General features: G+C 63.3%; 1 protein-coding gene across 1 annotated transcript; it reads left to right on the forward strand.

Moving 5' to 3' along the window:
• The first annotated feature begins 9022 nt into the window (after positions 1 to 9022).
• On the forward strand, positions 9023 to 15161 carry Ctsd (cathepsin D). Its single transcript, XM_015503074.2, has 5 exons — positions 9023 to 9192; positions 11135 to 11294; positions 12851 to 12974; positions 13557 to 13675; positions 14856 to 15161. Exons 1-5 carry the CDS (start codon positions 9125 to 9127, stop codon positions 15144 to 15146), a joined length of 762 nt encoding a protein of 253 aa, XP_015358560.2. The 5' UTR covers positions 9023 to 9124; the 3' UTR covers positions 15147 to 15161.
• Positions 15162 to 15725: the final 564 nt, after the last annotated feature.

Raw genomic sequence — 15725 nt, forward strand, 5'->3', positions numbered from 1 at the left:
GCCCCTCACCCCTCCACTGCCTCCTCTGGGCCCTTCTCAGCCTACCCAGTCCACCAGAGGAGGGAAAGGCCCTGCCCGGCTGCCTCCAGGGCAGGCTGCATGTCCACTGCAGCAGAGAGACTGAGGCCTGGGCCTCGAGTGGGCGAGTGAACACCAGCAACCACTCAGCAGGGGACCCGCTGTCTCAGAGCCATGCTTCCTGAGCAGTGGGTGGGGCCTGGGGGACAGACCTGGGCTCCCCAGGAGGGGCTTCCTCCTGGCCCCCACTGCCGTGGCAGGGTCCTTCCAGGATAGAGGGCAGAGGCCTCGGACCCTGCCTCCCAGTGGGCACAGGCCCATCCAGTGCTCCCCGCCCTGTGTCCCCCAGTGCCCCCAGCACCTGGCCACAGTGAGCTGTCCCTCCCTGCTGCCCTCATCAGGGCGGGAAGATTGGGGCCCTGTGTCATGTTCACGGCTCCTGCCCACCTGAGTCACCGCTCCAGGAGGTGGTGTTGCAGCCCCAGACCCGTTTGCCCAGCTGCCAGGGAGGGGCAGGTGCCCAGGGGAGCTGGCACCCCCATCAGGCGGGCCCATCTGAGGACAGGCCTTGAGGTGTGGGAGGAGGGTGGGAGGGCCACGAGGGTGAAGAGGTCTTTTCCTGCAGTGGGACCGGCTCCCCTCCATGTGGAACAGGTTCTCCAGCACCGCAGGGGCCACTCCCTGCTCCAGAGGGCCGCCCCCTCCCTGGGCCCACAGAGACAGGGGGAGGGCAGGGTGGACGTGGCCCTGCCGCCAGGGGCAGGAGCAGAAGCAAGATGCAGGGGGATGGTGCTGTCCCTGTCCCCAAGGACACCTCAGAGGGACTGACAGACGTGGAGGCGAGATGGCCAAGCCCCTCCTGGTGGGACGTCAGGGTCCTCTAAGACTCGCTGGCCCGAGGCAGCAGTTGAGGGCAGTAAGGGAGGACAGCCACTTGCTGGGTGGTCACTGCCACATGGAGGGTGGAGGTGAGTGCAGATGCTTGGGTGGTGCCCGGGGAGGACCCCAGCTCCCAGGCAGCCCAGGCCTCTCCTCCAGGAAGCAGCTGGAGGGCCATCAGGGCTCCTGGAAAAGCCACAGGTTGCTCAGTCCCACCCATCGGGACCCACACGGAAACAGCAGCTCCCCGCCCAGCCCAGCAAGTCAGAACCACCCAGCACATGCCGGCCTGCCCCCGGGAGGCGCCCATCACCCGGCAGCCCCAGCCCCCAGATCACCCTGAGGGCCCTGTCCCCCAGCTCAGCCTCCATGGTCCTATGCCACACCAGGCAGCCCTGATGTGCCCACTCCACCAGCCTCTGGGCTGGGCCTCTGCAGTGCCCCCAGCTCCCTTTTCCCGGGTACACTGGGAGTATTAGGACGGGGTCTTCCAGCCCCATCACGGTCCTCTGGCTCCCCCTCCCCAACTTCAGCAACTCCACCAACCTTGCATCTGACCTTGGCCTGCACACCCTCAGCCTCCCATCTGACCTGGGCACCCTCAGCCTCTCATCTGGCCTTGGCCTGCACACCCTCAGCCTCCCATCTGACCTGGGCACCCTCAGCCTCCCATCTGACCTGTGCACACCCTCAGCCTCCCATCTGACCTGGGCACCCTCAGCCTGGGCATCTGACCTTGGCCTGCACAGGGAAATGCCGGCTGCGGGGCCGTCCAAGGGCGCTGCCCGCTCTCTGGGCCTGGTGAACTCTGATCCTGCTGCAGCAGTGGTGCCGTGGGTAGAAGCGCCCCCTCCCCAGATGCCCGCTCGCCATCCTCGCCTGTGACCATGTGAGGTCAGAGGTGTGAGAGAAGGCAGGACCCCAAGACAGAGAGGGTCCTGGTCTACTGGGGCAGGGGTCCACGTGATCACAGAGGGAGCAGGACGTCCATCAGAGGTGATGCAGCAGGGACCATCAGTGGATGGCTCTGAAGGAGGAAGGGGCCACCACTGAGGGCCAGTGGCCTCTAGCAGCCAGAAAGGCCAGGAACACACACAGAGCCCCAGAAGGAACGAGCCCTGGACGCCCCAACTGCACCCCAGAGAGGCTGACCTCAGACTGCTGGCCTCCAGAGCTGGGAGGAGGACTCTGCCAGGTCCAAGCCCCTGCTGTGGTCATGTTAGACAGCGGCTCTCCTCCTACAGTGACTCACTTGGAGCTGGGGTCAGCCTCACCTCTGGAGGGACAGCGGGGAAGTAGATGCTGCCCCCCCTTCCTCACTCCGTCACCTGTCACCTGTCCCTCCTGGGGCTTGCCAGGCATGTGCTCTACCACCAGCTGCACCCAGCCTCCCCCTAGGCTTGGGCTGGTCTTGCTCTGGCCCATCCACCTCCCACTGGAGACCACCCCTCCAGCTGGCAGCCACACTAGGGCAGGGCCACTCCCCATCACTGCTCTGGCCCCTGGCCTGCCCTGTTGCCCACTGCTGGCTTGACCCTCGCTCCAACCTCCCTCACAAGCCTGTGGGGTCAGGAGCCCCCAGACCACACACTGCAGCCCCTCCCTCCTGGAGGCTGCGACGGGCCCTCCCTGCACACCCAGCCCCGCCCGGCCATGGCCCAGTCCAGCCCCCACCCAGGTGGCCCAGAATATGCTCCCTGGTCCTGTCTGCACTCACCGTGGCCCTCCCAAGACAGGCACAATGGGATGTGGAGAGAGACACACACAGAGACATAGGGAGAGAGACAGAGAGACAGAAAGAAAGATATTTTAAAGAATCGGCTTGTGCAGTTGTGGAGGCTACAAGTCAGGACTTTGTGGGCAGCCTGGAGACTCAGGGAGGCAGGAGACCATGTTGGAGCTCGATTCTGAAGATATTTGCTGGCAGAACAGCTTTCTCTGGGGACCCTAGTTTTCTTTTAAGGCCATCACCTGATTAGACTAGGCCCACAGCAGTGTAGCAGGTCACCAACTCATCATAATGTGCTGCCCTGGTCAGCTGAGTCCTTGCTCAGTCCTGTTTTCCCAGGACATCAGGCTGGGTCTGCCTTGCTCGTTACCAGTAGGCAGCCCAGTGGGGTACCTCTTGAGCACAGTGAATTTTGCCAAAGCAGAGGAGGAAGATTTGGGGGACAGCAAGTCGCTATTGGGTCATTGCAGGTGCTGGGCCAGTGGGTTCTGCTGTGGACTCCAAGGCAGAGCTCATGATGTGGGCTCCCGAGGGCTTCCCGCCATCGGCCTTCCCAGGGCAGCCGTGATGGAGGAAGGCCCCTCAGGGCTCAGCCCTTGGGCAGGAGCACCTACTCCAAAGAGCTACTGGGACCCTGGACCGAGACCCTGAGGCCCTGCTGTGCGCCCAAAGCCTCTGGTTTTGTCTGTCCCAGAATCCTGGAAACTCAGGGCTCCTGAGCAGGACATGTACAGGAACAAGTGAGGTCAGTGTCAAAGGTCACCTTTTCCACTGGCCTGAGGAACACACTCTCCTCTCCGGGCAGAAGGGGCTGATCCCGGGGGATGCCCATCCCAGAGAGATGCCCAGAGACACCCAGTCCCGCAGGCACTGTCCTGGATGGGGGCATGCACCCAGCTGTGTCTACCTCTCACCCCAACCCCATGTCTGGTCAGGCCCTCCCTCTCCCCGCAACCTGCTGGCCCTGTCCACCTGTGCCCCTCCCCAGCTGGGCCATGTGTACAGCCCCACCCTCCCACGGCCCCAGCCCCTCCAGTGACCTCAGCTCACTCTCTCCTGGCCTGGCCACCCCTGAGGAACTGGCCAGGAGCCCCAGGAGCCCTGAGAGTGTGACTCAGCCCCGGGGGGAGGGGCAGGAGGACAGGAGCGGGTGACTCAGCACCTGCAGCTGCTCCTCACCCTGGAGGTGCGGGAAACGCTTCCCACGCACCCGGGCAGCTGGCACCCATGCACCTCTCTCCAGGACTGGGGAGGACCCACCCCTGAGGCTGCCCCTTCCTTCAGAGCTGGTGGGGGCCTGGACAGAGCTCCCCCCCACGTCAATCACACTGAGGACCCAGGAGGGCCTCTCAGGACCTCTGCACAAGGCTGGCAAGGCCCCGGAGCTGCCACCAGGGAGGGTCCAGGCCTCGCCAGCCCCTATCTGTCAGGCTCTGGTCTCTCGGGGTCCGGATGCCCCCAGCCCTCCTTTGGCTCCTCCTCCAGCCCCTGCAGAGGGTGTAAGTGAGCTTCTCAGGAGCCAGGGCCTGGGAACGGACCCCAGCAGGGAGAGGAGTGGACAAAGAGTGACCACATGGTATCCCCCCCAAAGGGAGCAGGGGCGGGAGCTGTGAGTGGCCCCATGGTGTGTCCGCGCTGGGCGCTGCCAGCTGCACTCGGTGCTGGTGAGGAGGGGACCCTCTGGAGGGCACACGGCCAGCTGGACCTGGCCATCGGGAGTCTCGCTCCAACCTCCACATTCACGGTCCACCACTCTAAGGCCTTTCCTGCCCACCCAGGCAGCCGGAGACCGCCCGGGAAGTGTGGTGCAGAGGTGCCCACTGTGGCTCCACATTCTCACAGCAGGGGTCCTGGGCGTGGGGGATGGGCCTTCCGGGGCGTGCAGGCGTCCCGCTGTGGCTTTGGCGCTGTGAGTGGGGAGGTGAGCACCTCCGGGTGCCTTGCCACCGCTCTCTCCTCCGGTGAGGTGATGGGGTTTTGAATTGGTCGCTTTCTCATGGAGCCCTCAGAAGTCTCCGCCCGCCTTGGACACAAGTCCTTCATCAGACGGTGCTTTGCAAACGTTCCCCCTTCCTGGGGCATCCACTCTGCGGGGTGACTTTGGCCTGGTACTGGTGGGTGTCCTACGTAAGCAGCACCTTTGCTGATTCCGAGGCTTGAAGAGCTGCCTTGGCCTTTCTCCCCACCGGGCGTTCCGTCCACTCACATCTGCAAGGCGGCTGGCTGCCCTGGACAGTGTGAGGAGGCTCACCTAGAGGGTGGGGGTGTGAGGCCCTTCCTTCCCACTCACTCCAGCCTCCCCACCATCTGCCCAGGGCCACCCCCCTCTCTTCAGCCTCCAGGCACCCCTCTAGGCCTCTGTCTCCAGAAGTCCATCCCCAGTCCCCTTTGATGGCCCCCTCTTCACCAAGCAGGGCCCGGGACTCGGGGGCTTCTGCGCCCTGTGCACACACAGGCCTTGGTTTTGCCTGGTCTCGTGACGCTGCCTTGATGCTGGTCACGGGGAAGCTTCTCCGCTCAGACCTGCCCCCCGGACTCCCTGATCCAGTGGCAAGTGCCACCCAACAGCCCCTGTCCCTCTCCACACCCTACAGGTGCCAGCTCACCCCAGCTTCCTCCCCCTCCTGCTCCACTCCCTCAAGGCCAACTGCCAGCCTCGCTCGCTGCTGCTCAGGAGGATTATCAGTGGCCAACACCCCCCCCCCCCCAGATGCCTCTGGGCCCACCTCAGCAGTGCAGGGAGAATCTGATGACTTATCCTGCTGCCTCCACCTGCCCAGGCGCCCCCCAGCTGGCCTCCTCCTTCACGGGGGCTCCCTCCCCATGCTGATGGGAGAGGCAGCAACGCCCTCTGCTCAGAGCCCCCAGCAGCGGCTCATCTCCCATCACCTGGACTCTCCCCGGACCCCTGGCCCCTCTCCCCTCCCTGCAGGCCGGGTGTGACCCACTGCAGCCTCTGCTCCTGTTGTCCCACATCTTGCTCTGGCCCAGCTTCACGACCCATCGCCTCCTTCAGGCCCCTCGGTTGAGGCCTCTGAGGTTTCAACACCCTCCCTCTGTCACTTCCTGAGCCTGTCCCTGCGCCAGCCTTCAAGGCCCCTGTGAGCTGCTTGCTTCATTTCATGGAGGCCCCCTCTAGAACAGAAACCCCCAGGGCAGCACATTCTGCCCGGCACCTGCAATCCCCCACACCCAGAACAGAGCAGGGCAGGCGGGCCCCCGAGCACCACTACTCCTCTGGCACGCACAGGGCCCGGGCTTCGACCCAGCACCCCAGGAGAAAAGGGGAAGATCCGGTGCATAACAAACCTGAGATAGACACACAGGGATGGGGACCGGAAGACCTGGCCCACCAGGCAGGGTGGACTCCAGGGTGGAGTAGAGGTCAAAGGGCATGAGCCTCTGAGCTCCCTCACCAAGGCCCCCCTACCTGGGCCTGGGCTTGGCCAGCCTCTAAGCAGCGGCAGGTGCTTGACAGGCTGCTCTTGGCTCCCCTCCCTCTCAGGCTAACACCCCAGCATTTGGCCAGGAGGGCAGGACCTGGGGCAGCTGCCCAAAGAGCAGCCACAGAGTGAGGGCCTTCCCTGGGCCAGCCCCCTGGGTACTGCCTGGTCAGCTTTGTGCTTCTGTGACCAAAAGACCTCCCAAGAACCATCGCAGAGGAGGACATTTTATCTGGGGCCTCATGGCTACAGAGGTCTCAGTCTGAAGATAGCCGGAGGCAGCCGGCTCTCTCCTGGGGCTGGAGGTGAGGCCCAAGAGTGCGGCAGAGGGAAGTGGTTCACATGATGATCAGGAGGAGAAACAAAGTACATATCCCAGAGCCCACCTCCTCCAGCCACCCCACCCGGCTTCAGTGACCACTCAGTCATTCCCACCGGGGGATCGAAGCGCTGATTGGGTTAAGGCTCTCACAATTCAATCTTTGACCTTGGAACATTCTTGCACTGTCTCACACAGGAGCTTCTAACCCACAGCAGGCACTGACTATAGAGGCTGGGAGGCAAGAAGACCAGCCTCCACCACCTGCCTCCTTGTTGCTTGTAGGCTGTGCACCAGACAGAGCCTGGATCCCTGCCACATGCACCTGCTATGGCCAGGGGCCCCTGGTTCCCTGAGAAAGCCCTCTGCCCTGTAGGAAGTGCAGGGCCTCTCCAAGCCAGGGAAAGAGGCCTTGTGCCCTGTCTCCTGTCTAACACCAGGCAAGGCCAGGAAGAGGCATCCTTGCACCAAAGGCAGTGGACAGGACACAGGACTGCAGGGCCTGGACACAATCCCCCTCCACTGGTTCAGGGCACTGAGGGACCAGCCTGATGGCAACAGGTGCTCCCAGTCAGAGTAGCAGGTGCAGGAGTCCTGAGGTCTGAGCTGAGCCAGCAGGCAGGGAGCCAGGGCAACCCCAGAGGATCCATCTCCCCCAGGGCTCTGCACATTATAGGCCCATTCCTGTCTCTGCAGGTGGGGGAGTCAAGGCTCAGACAGGGAGAGCTGCCCAGGCAAGTGGGAGGAGGGGACCAGAAATCATGACCCTCCACCCCTACTCCAGGGCCTCCCAGGGTCCTATGGGCACATGCAGGTGTTCATCCCACAGAGCACGGGACACCTGCCCTATGCCAGGCTAGCCAGGGACCAGGACAGATGGAGGCCTCCTCTGTACCAACTGGATACAGATGGTCTCGCACATGCCTCTGTCTGAGCACCTGGGGACAGTGTCTGCCCACTGTAGGGCTCTGGGGCCCAGTGTGAGGACCCAGGCCACATTCTGCCCCTTGCCTGATGCCTGATGCAACCCACCCAGGGCCCAGCTGGCCTCTCCAAGACAGGAGCCCACAGGGAGGCAGGTAATGGCTCAAGGTGCTCAGAGCACTCCTGGGATGACCAGGAGACAGCCTTGGACCCCAAGGGAGCCGGGGTCAGTTTCCAAGGGCAAAGATGCTTGTCTGCCTCAACCCAGCCTCTGTTCTCACATCTGGAGCTATACGTGGTAAGTGGAGCACTGTGCCCAGAGGAAAGGCCAGGCTGCCCTCACTCACCTGTGGCCGTTAGACTGGGCAGGAGAGGTTCTGCAGGACTGGGGAATCCCAGCCCAGCTGCTGTCTTCCCCTCTGCAAAGTGGGGTCTGGGGGTATCTACCCTCATAGGCACACGGAGGGCAACCTGGGAGGAGGCTCTCAGCCCTGCTCAAACCTCACCCCTTCCAGAGGACCTTCCCCCGTGGACCTCACGTCCCAGCACGTGCTCATTACGCTTCCTTCCTGACAGACCCCTTCCTGCAGTGACCTGCCTGTGCCTTTGCTCCTGGAGCAGCAGCCCTCCTAAGGCCTGGCCAGGAGAGGGTCATGCCGAAGAATCACCGGGACACCTGGTCCCTGTCACAGATGGGATGCACAGCACCCTTTCAGAGCCTGGCCTCCAGAGGTGCCATATCACAGACAGACAGGTCCCAGCCACAAGGGAGCCTCCTCAGGGCCCCCGGCTGGGCTGAGAGAATGATGCTCTGGGAAGGTGAGAGTGGGCTGCAGGACTTGTGTTACTGAAAGCTCGGTCCTTGTCCCCGATGCCAATCCCATAACCAGGACGTGGTTTTGAGAAAAGGAGAGACACAGGGGACTCCTTCCCAGAGGCTGTGATTCTGCCCATCAGGGGAAACGGGGCTTTTAAGAGGCGACTCAAGGGCTGCATGCCACGTGTTCCCTATTGAAGTTGTAACTCACTTGTTAATCTGGGAGACAGTCGTTTCTGAGATCTTTGGTACCACCCCAAAGTCTGGATGACTTCTTTCCCATGGTGGGTGTGTGCTCAGGGACAGATAACTCTGCCTGGGATGGGGAAGGAAGGTGATCCTGTTTCCCCTGAGACTAGGGAGCAGCAGGGAGAGAGGAGGAGAGAAACAAGTCCTTTAAGAATAAGTCACAGTGGCAGAGCAGCAAGGGCTGTATTCAAAGCCCCAAATGGACCAGTTACACTTGGAGAGGGAGATCGAGGTCCCTCTAGGTGGCCAAAACATGGGGTAGGGACTTCCAAAGAGGCTCTGGGAGAGCCCGAGGATGGAGAGAGCTGTGAGAGGAAGAGGCCTGGGGGAGGTGGGCGCCCTGGAGGAGACACCCAGGTGCGACTGCCCTGGGAGTCCTGGGTGCGTGCGGGCGGGGGGGGTCAGGGCCCACGCTGCAAGCCGCACGACTGGGGACCGGCTCCGCTGGGGCAGGTGGACAGCCTGGACCCCTTCCCCCCTCCCCCTCCGGCCAGAGGCTGCGCAACCCGCTCAGCAGCCTGGGATCCTCGGGAAGGGGCGGGACCGGCCCCGGGCGGGCGCGCTCCCGAGAGCGTGCGTGGGTCGGTCGTCCCGCCCAGGCCCCGCCCCCGCGCCCGGCGGCCGCGCCCACGTGACCGGCCCGGGCAAACAAGCCGGTCAGCTGACTCCCCCGACTGCGCCGTCATCCCGGCTATAAGCGCGCGACCTTTGGGACTCCGCTCGGCTCCGACCCGGCCCCTGTCGCCATGCAGTCCCCCAGCCTCTTGCTGCTCGCGCTCGGCCTGCTGGCCGCGTCCGCCTCGGCCCTCATCAGGTGAGCTTCCGCCGGTGCCCAGGTCCTGCGCCCCTGGCGACCCCGCGCGCGGCTGCTGGAGTGCACCTGTGCCATCTCCACAGCCACCTGCAGGGCCCGGCCCCTGGGGACGGTGGAGCTCTGGGGCGCAGGGTTCTCCAGGGCCCCCTGGCCCGCACCGCCCTGGGGTCGGCCTTGAGGGGACAGGAGGCTTGTGTGACGCTGGCCCACCGAGGGTCTGGGGCTGTGGAGGAGCAGTGCTGGTTCTGGACAGACGTGGTTGGGGGTCTGTTCAGGGGCGGGCTGTGGGAGGCGGGAGGCCAAGGGCTAGGCCCTGTAGGACTTGCACCCGGGCAAGGCACTCGGCCTCTGGGGACCCCTTTGCCAGCTGTGAACTGGAGTGAGGCCTTGCCTTTACTCAGGGGGTGCTCCCACAGGCTCTGGGTGGAGAGACCCATAAGTCCCAGAGACAGGAGGAGGTTTGGGGGAGTGGTCCAGCTTACCCATCCTGAGGCTGGGGGCTGTGCTCCTGTGGGGCAGGAGCTCCTCAAACACACCTGGCCCCCTGTGCTACGCGGCCTTCATGCAAAGCCTCACTGCGGTGGGTCTGCTCCCTGTGGGCAGGTGGATGAGGTCACAGGTCTCTGGTGCCTGGGAGCTGGCTGGGGACAAGGGCTGCATGGGACCCATGACAGGCAGTGGCCTGCAGCCTGGGGGCGGGCAGCCTCAATGGGAGCCTTTATGGGAAACAGCCACAGGCCTGAGCCTGTGTTGGCCTTGGTGCCACACCCTCAGGCCTCCCCTCTCTGGAGAGGGCCAAGATAGCCATGGGGATGGGAGCCCAGGCTTTCTGGGGGGTAGGGCAGCTGAGCTAAAGTCCCTCACACCTGAGGCCAGGACCCACAGGCCCCTGGAGGGCGTGTCCATCCTCCTAGGCCAGAATCTGAGGATTTCCAGCCCACCCCTCTTTGACAAGAGCCCTGTGTTCCTAGAGCATGCCCTTGCCTTGCCAGGAAGTCAGCTGTGACCTTGTCCTCAAATACCTGGGGCAGAGAAGAGTTTCATCAAAGCAATTAAAAGCTTAGGCTAGGTCTCCTTGGAGCAGGGAGGCCAGCATCCCCAGGAGACAGGCAGGGACCCCTCACCTCTGCCATTTGATGGCAAAGCCCCACATATAACAGAACCCCAGAACACCTGACCTTGGTCTGCAGCACCTCCCAGACAGGCCAGACCCCCAAGGCCATCCTGGCAGACTCCTGGAGAGGGGCTTCAGGTGGGGCTCTTGTGGAGGACACAGGAAAGCCTCTGGTGCCCAGGGGCAGTCCTCAAGCCCCTGGGGTGGTAGTACATGTGGGCAGGGGAACAGGGGTAGTCAGGGAGGCCTTGGGGATGGGTGATGAGGCCCTCTGATGTCAGGAGGGGCCACCCAGGGATATCAGACAGACAGTCCAACTGGAAGGGAACCATGTTGGTGTGGGGTCCTGGCAGGGAGCAGCTGTGGCCAAGGGGAATAGTGGGATGCCTGGAGGGCTTCAGGCAGGGTGACAGGTGCCATCCTGGAAGAGATCAGAGCAGGTGTGCAGGGAGGACTGGAGACATGGCCTCCCGAGTCCTTTGGAGTGACTGAGGGCTGCTGGGCAGGCATGTGGCTTGGGAGGGGGAATGATAGGCACACTGGCCTCCAGCTTGGAGGCTTGGAGGTGGGATACAAAGGGGATTGGGCCTCCCAGGACTTTGCCTGGCCCTGGGGTGCTGATGGGTCACCATTCACTCATGTGAGAGCAGCTGGACCTGTGGGTTTCCAGCAGGAGTTTGGTTTAGGCCATGCTGAGTTCGAGACATCTGGGGGCATTGAGGGCCATCACTCTAGGGTACCTAGTGGCCAGAAGGTGGTCTCTGGAGGGGGCTGCCTGAGAGCTGCAGCCTGAGTTCCACCCTGACGTGCTCCACTCCATCTTGACAGAATTCCCCTGTATAAGTTCACGTCCATCCGCCGGACCATGACGGAGGCGGGGGGCCCCGTGGAAGGCCTGGTCGCTCAGGGCCCCATCACCAAGTACTCCCTGCAGTCGTCAGATGGGACCAAGGGGCCAGTTCCCGAGATCCTCAAGAACTACATGGATGTGAGTGTGGTGGGCTGTGCTCACTGGGAACAGTGCCCCTCTGGCTCTGCAGCAGTGGCTGAGTCTGCACCTGTTCCGGGGGTGGTGCTCCTGGGCTCAGCACACCCTTTCCTGCTCAGTTGTCCCTGCTGCCGCTGGCGCTGCACCTTGGGAATGTGTCCCATTGCCTGTCCCGAGCACTGGCTGCCAGCTCAGAGTTGTCCTGTGGTCTCAGCCTTACCACTGTCCAGGGGCACAGATGAACCTGATCAAGTCCAGGGCCCTGAGCCCCCATCATTGGACCCACACACCTGCCTGGGTGTAACTCACTAGAATCTCTGTGGCCTGTCAGTCCTGCTGGGAGGCCTGGGGTGACCCCATGGCACAGTGCCATCACCTCACCATCTTCTCCAGGGTCAGCAGCCCTTCTCATGCCTCTGTTTTTGAGGGAGAGATAGGCTCTGAGCCCTGGGCAAGCTTGGCCTGGCCTGCTTGGTTTCCTCTCTGTAACAGGTTCTGGGCCAGAGCCTGGTGGCTCTGGGCCTGCCAGGACCATTCTTGGGTCCTTATCTCTGAGTCCCAGGAAGCCCCTCACTGCAGTTCAAACCTGGGCTCTGAGGCCCCCTACACAGGAGGTAGCTGTGCCCTCTGTCCTGCCTGGCCAGAGCCTAGGCTATGACAGGAAGCTCAGAACACAGGCATGTGACTGGCTCCGAGAGGTGGGGGCTGCCTTGCTGGCCAGTTCCTGATCCCCTAGGGCAGGCACACACAGGAGGATTTGCTGAGTCACTCCACCCACCCCCATGGCCACTTCTCTTGGGGCAGTCAGTGGTCACTGCTGCTCCCCGGAGCCATGTGGCTGGAAAGAAAGGGGTGAGATTGGAACCAGGCTCCCTCCCCAGGAAGAGGGTGCCTGGCAGGTGGGGCAGATCATGCCAAGCTTCAAGACCCTCACCGCCCCCAGATCTGAGCGGGCCAAGGTTTTCTCTCAGAGGCACATGACCCTTTGTGCCTTCCTGGTCCCAGAGTTGGTATGGCAGTGGCCCTGCCGTCCCTGTGAACAGATGGGGAAGCAGCCCAGGGCACTTAGGGAAGAGTTGGAGAGTCAGTCGGCAGTGAGTCGGAGCCCAGAGTCAGGGCCTAAACGCTTCTCACCTCCCTTCTCAGGCCCTAGACCCTGAATGGCAGAGGAGTCTACCCAGATGGCCTTTCCCGGGCTGGGGCTTATGTCCAGCCAAGCCTGCCCCAGACCAGCCCGACTGCTGGCCTCATCTTCAAATGCTCTGACCCCACCCTGGCCTCCATGTATTGGGTTGGGGGTGCTGTGCCAGGGAGGGGTCTGGAAATGCCCGTGCCTGAGTGCTGGGGGCCTGAGCCTCTGCTGGAGCCGGTCCTCTGGGGGCTCATCAAGGCTCGAGAGGTGGCGGTGGATGCTGGAGCTGGGGTCTGGACCCCAGGGCGCTCTTTCCTCTGGCCTGGGCCTTCAAGGCCTGGCTCTCGGGACAACCAGGGGACTCAGGTTCAGTGGGGACATGGGGTACCTCCCCTTGCCCTGATGGACACTGCTACCCCATCAGGCCCAGTACTACGGGGAGATTGGCATCGGGACCCCCCCACAGTGCTTCACAGTCGTCTTTGACACCGGCTCTTCCAACCTGTGGGTCCCCTCCATCCACTGCAAGCTGCTGGATATAGCCTGCTGTGAGTGCCCCCGCACCCCTTGCGATGCCTGGCTCTGCGCTGCCTGACCCTGGCCTGTGCCGTGCGCCCGGCCACACGCGGCTGCTGGTCGCAGGAGTGCCAGGGAGGCAGAGGCCATGGCGTGGGCCCTCCAGGCAGCCAGGGTCTTTCCACTCTCGGGAACTCACCTCTTCTCCGGGGAGCTTCTCTGGGCTACGGCTGGGAGGAGGAGGAGGCCTGGGACCTGCAGGTGGCCCTCACAGAACCTCTTGGGCAATGCACACTCCTCCTCTTAGCCACATCACACAGGCCGGCTCCTCCGCCCTGCCCCAAGGTGACCGCTTTCCGGGTGAACCTGTTCAAGCTGGCCCAGCTGGCCACGGCCTTGCTTCTCCTCTGGCTGGGGGCTGTACTGGCCAAGGATGGAGAAAGTGTGGGCTTGGGGTGTCATAGTCCCCCATCCAGGGGTCCCTGACCCGGTGGGCCACAGGTCACAGCCCAGTCTAACCCTGGGCAGTGGTCCTCGCAACAGATTGGGAGTCTGAGGCTGCAGCAGTGGGCAGTAGGCTGATGGCCTCCTCCCTGTCCCCTGCCCCTGAGCAGGGGTCCACCACAAGTACAACAGCGGCAAGTCCAGCACCTACGTGAAGAACGGCACGTCCTTTGACATCCACTACGGCTCTGGCAGCCTCTCTGGGTACCTGAGCCAGGATACTGTGTCGGTGAGTCCCTGGGTCTTCTCTTAGGACTGGGGCACTCACCTTGGTGACAGAGTCACTCTTGGGGCACCTGCAGCTGAGGGAGAGGGCGTGGTAACCCAGCCCACGCGGCCCTCTTGGAAGGTTGCAGAGCAAGGGAAGCTGTGGGCGGGACTGGCTGTGTGCAGACCGGATGGGCAGCGGGGGACCCTGCGGGGTTGCAGGGACCTGTGTTCCCTGGAAGTCGGGACAGGGAGCAGGAGGAGGAAGATGGGGCAGGAGCAGGGCTGGCGCAGATTGCCACACATTCCCGAGCAGTCACGGTGGCTCCGGTACAGGAGGGCTGTCCCTGAAGAGCGAGTGGCAGGCAGGCTCCAGCCTGCTGGGCTGGTGGTGCAGGGTGCAGGTGGCTGGGGAGGATTGGGTCTGTTTGGGATGTATTGGGTTTGAAGTGTCAAAAGGGTGTCCAGGGACATCCCTGGGGATTGAGGGGGTCTCTCCCCTGCAGCTGGCTGAGGGGTTGGTTGGGGGTGCCGACGGTGAGGTGTGGCAGAAGGCCCTGTGCAGACCATGTGGGGGAGAGGTCTCTGTGGAGCAGGGGTCAGGGAGACCAGGGCTAGGCCCCATGCCCACCTGCAGGTGAGGGTCATGCAGGCTGGCCCCTGCCCATGGGAGAGGCCAGGCAGCCAGAGACAGTGCTGCCGAGGTGGGGACCAGCAGGGCTCTGGGCCCCTCAGCCCCTCAGCTGAACAGGATGTTGCCCAACTTGCTGCCCACACAGCCTCCCGCTGAGCAGCTGCCTCCCACATCCTGCAGGGCCTCTATCTCTGCAGACCGGGAGGGGGTGTGGCCGGGGGTGGCATTGTGGACATCCAGCCTCTCGGCTTCATGCCTGGCCCTAACTTCTTGTCTCCAAGCCTGACCCAGAGCCCTGGCACGGAGGGGTGAGGGCAGAGGTTGGAGCTGAGCCTGCCTCCCAGCTCCTGTGAAAAAGGGCCCTGGCAGCTCCCTGAGAGGGTCTGACCCCACCCCCACACCACATCCTTGTCCCCAGCTGGGTCTGGTGTCCCCAGCCCTTCCGCCTGCCCTGTTCCTGCTTGTCTGGTGGTGGTGATGAGGGCTGTCTTGAGCTTCCCAGGCCCAGGGACGATGCCAGGCTGCAGCCAGTGTACTATAGCCTGCTGACCCCTGCCCTGGCCCACAGGTACCCTGCAATTCAGGTCCTTCAGCTCCAGGAGGCCTCAAGATCGAGAGACAGATCTTTGGGGAGGCCACCAAGCAGCCTGGCATCACCTTCATCGCAGCCAGGTTCGACGGCATCCTGGGCATGGCCTACCCCCGCATCTCCGTCAACAACGTGCTGCCTGTCTTTGACAACCTCATGGAGCAGAAGCTGGTGGACAAGAACGTCTTCTCCTTCTACCTGAACAGGTCCCAGCTCCCCCCCCACACACACACTCTTGGCTGTGCTTTGATGGGGTACAGGCGCAGCTAGCCTCGAAGCCCAGTCTGCCCCCCAGGCTGTGCCCATAGCCCTGACCTCTGACCTCAGCTTCCCAGCAGGCAGGAATGGACCTCTCTCCCACAGACCAGCATCTGGCCTCCTCCTCAGGCATGCAGGTCCTAGGATCTGGCCTGGTGGGGCCAGGGACCGCACAGGGGTGTGGCCGTCCCTGGTTCAGTTGCCTGACATTCCTTGGCTCCAGTGAAGGGCAGTGTGGTCCAGTCTGGGTTGTGGATGGCCCTAAGGGACATGGCTGTGAGCCCTGCTCTGTAACAGGAGCTCTGGGGGAGGGGCAGGCCAGGCTGGGGCCTCCTCAGGGCTGTGACCTTAGATGATCTTGACAGGCCACCGGGGAGGCCCAGAATCCCGGGCTGCATGTGGAGTGCAGCTTTGGGGACCTCTGTCTAGAAGGAACGCTGGGACCTTCCTGCCAGGGAGAGGGTCCTTCCCCCAGGGGACCTTGTGGGGAGCCTTGGGCCTAGTCCTCTCCTGAGGCTGCTGCCCAAGTTCTGGGGAGTGGCTGGCACCACCCTGCCGGGGCTCGGGGTCTGTGGCAGGCGGGTGTCAATG

The sequence above is a fragment of the Marmota marmota genome, unplaced genomic scaffold, assembly GCF_001458135.2.
Source record: "Marmota marmota marmota unplaced genomic scaffold, marMar, whole genome shotgun sequence".
In the NCBI taxonomy this organism is placed as follows: domain Eukaryota; kingdom Metazoa; phylum Chordata; class Mammalia; order Rodentia; family Sciuridae; genus Marmota; species Marmota marmota.

Coding starts and splice junctions, on each gene's coding strand:
- Ctsd (XM_015503074.2), top strand. CDS start 9,125: ATGCAGTCCCCCAGCCTCTTGCTGCTCGCGCTCGGCCTGCTGGCCGCG. Junction 11,295..12,850: donor TCCTCAAGAACTACATGGAT/GTGAGTGTGGTG, acceptor CTACCCCATCAG/GCCCAGTACTACGGGGAGAT. Junction 13,676..14,855: donor TGAGCCAGGATACTGTGTCG/GTGAGTCCCTGG, acceptor CCTGGCCCACAG/GTACCCTGCAATTCAGGTCC.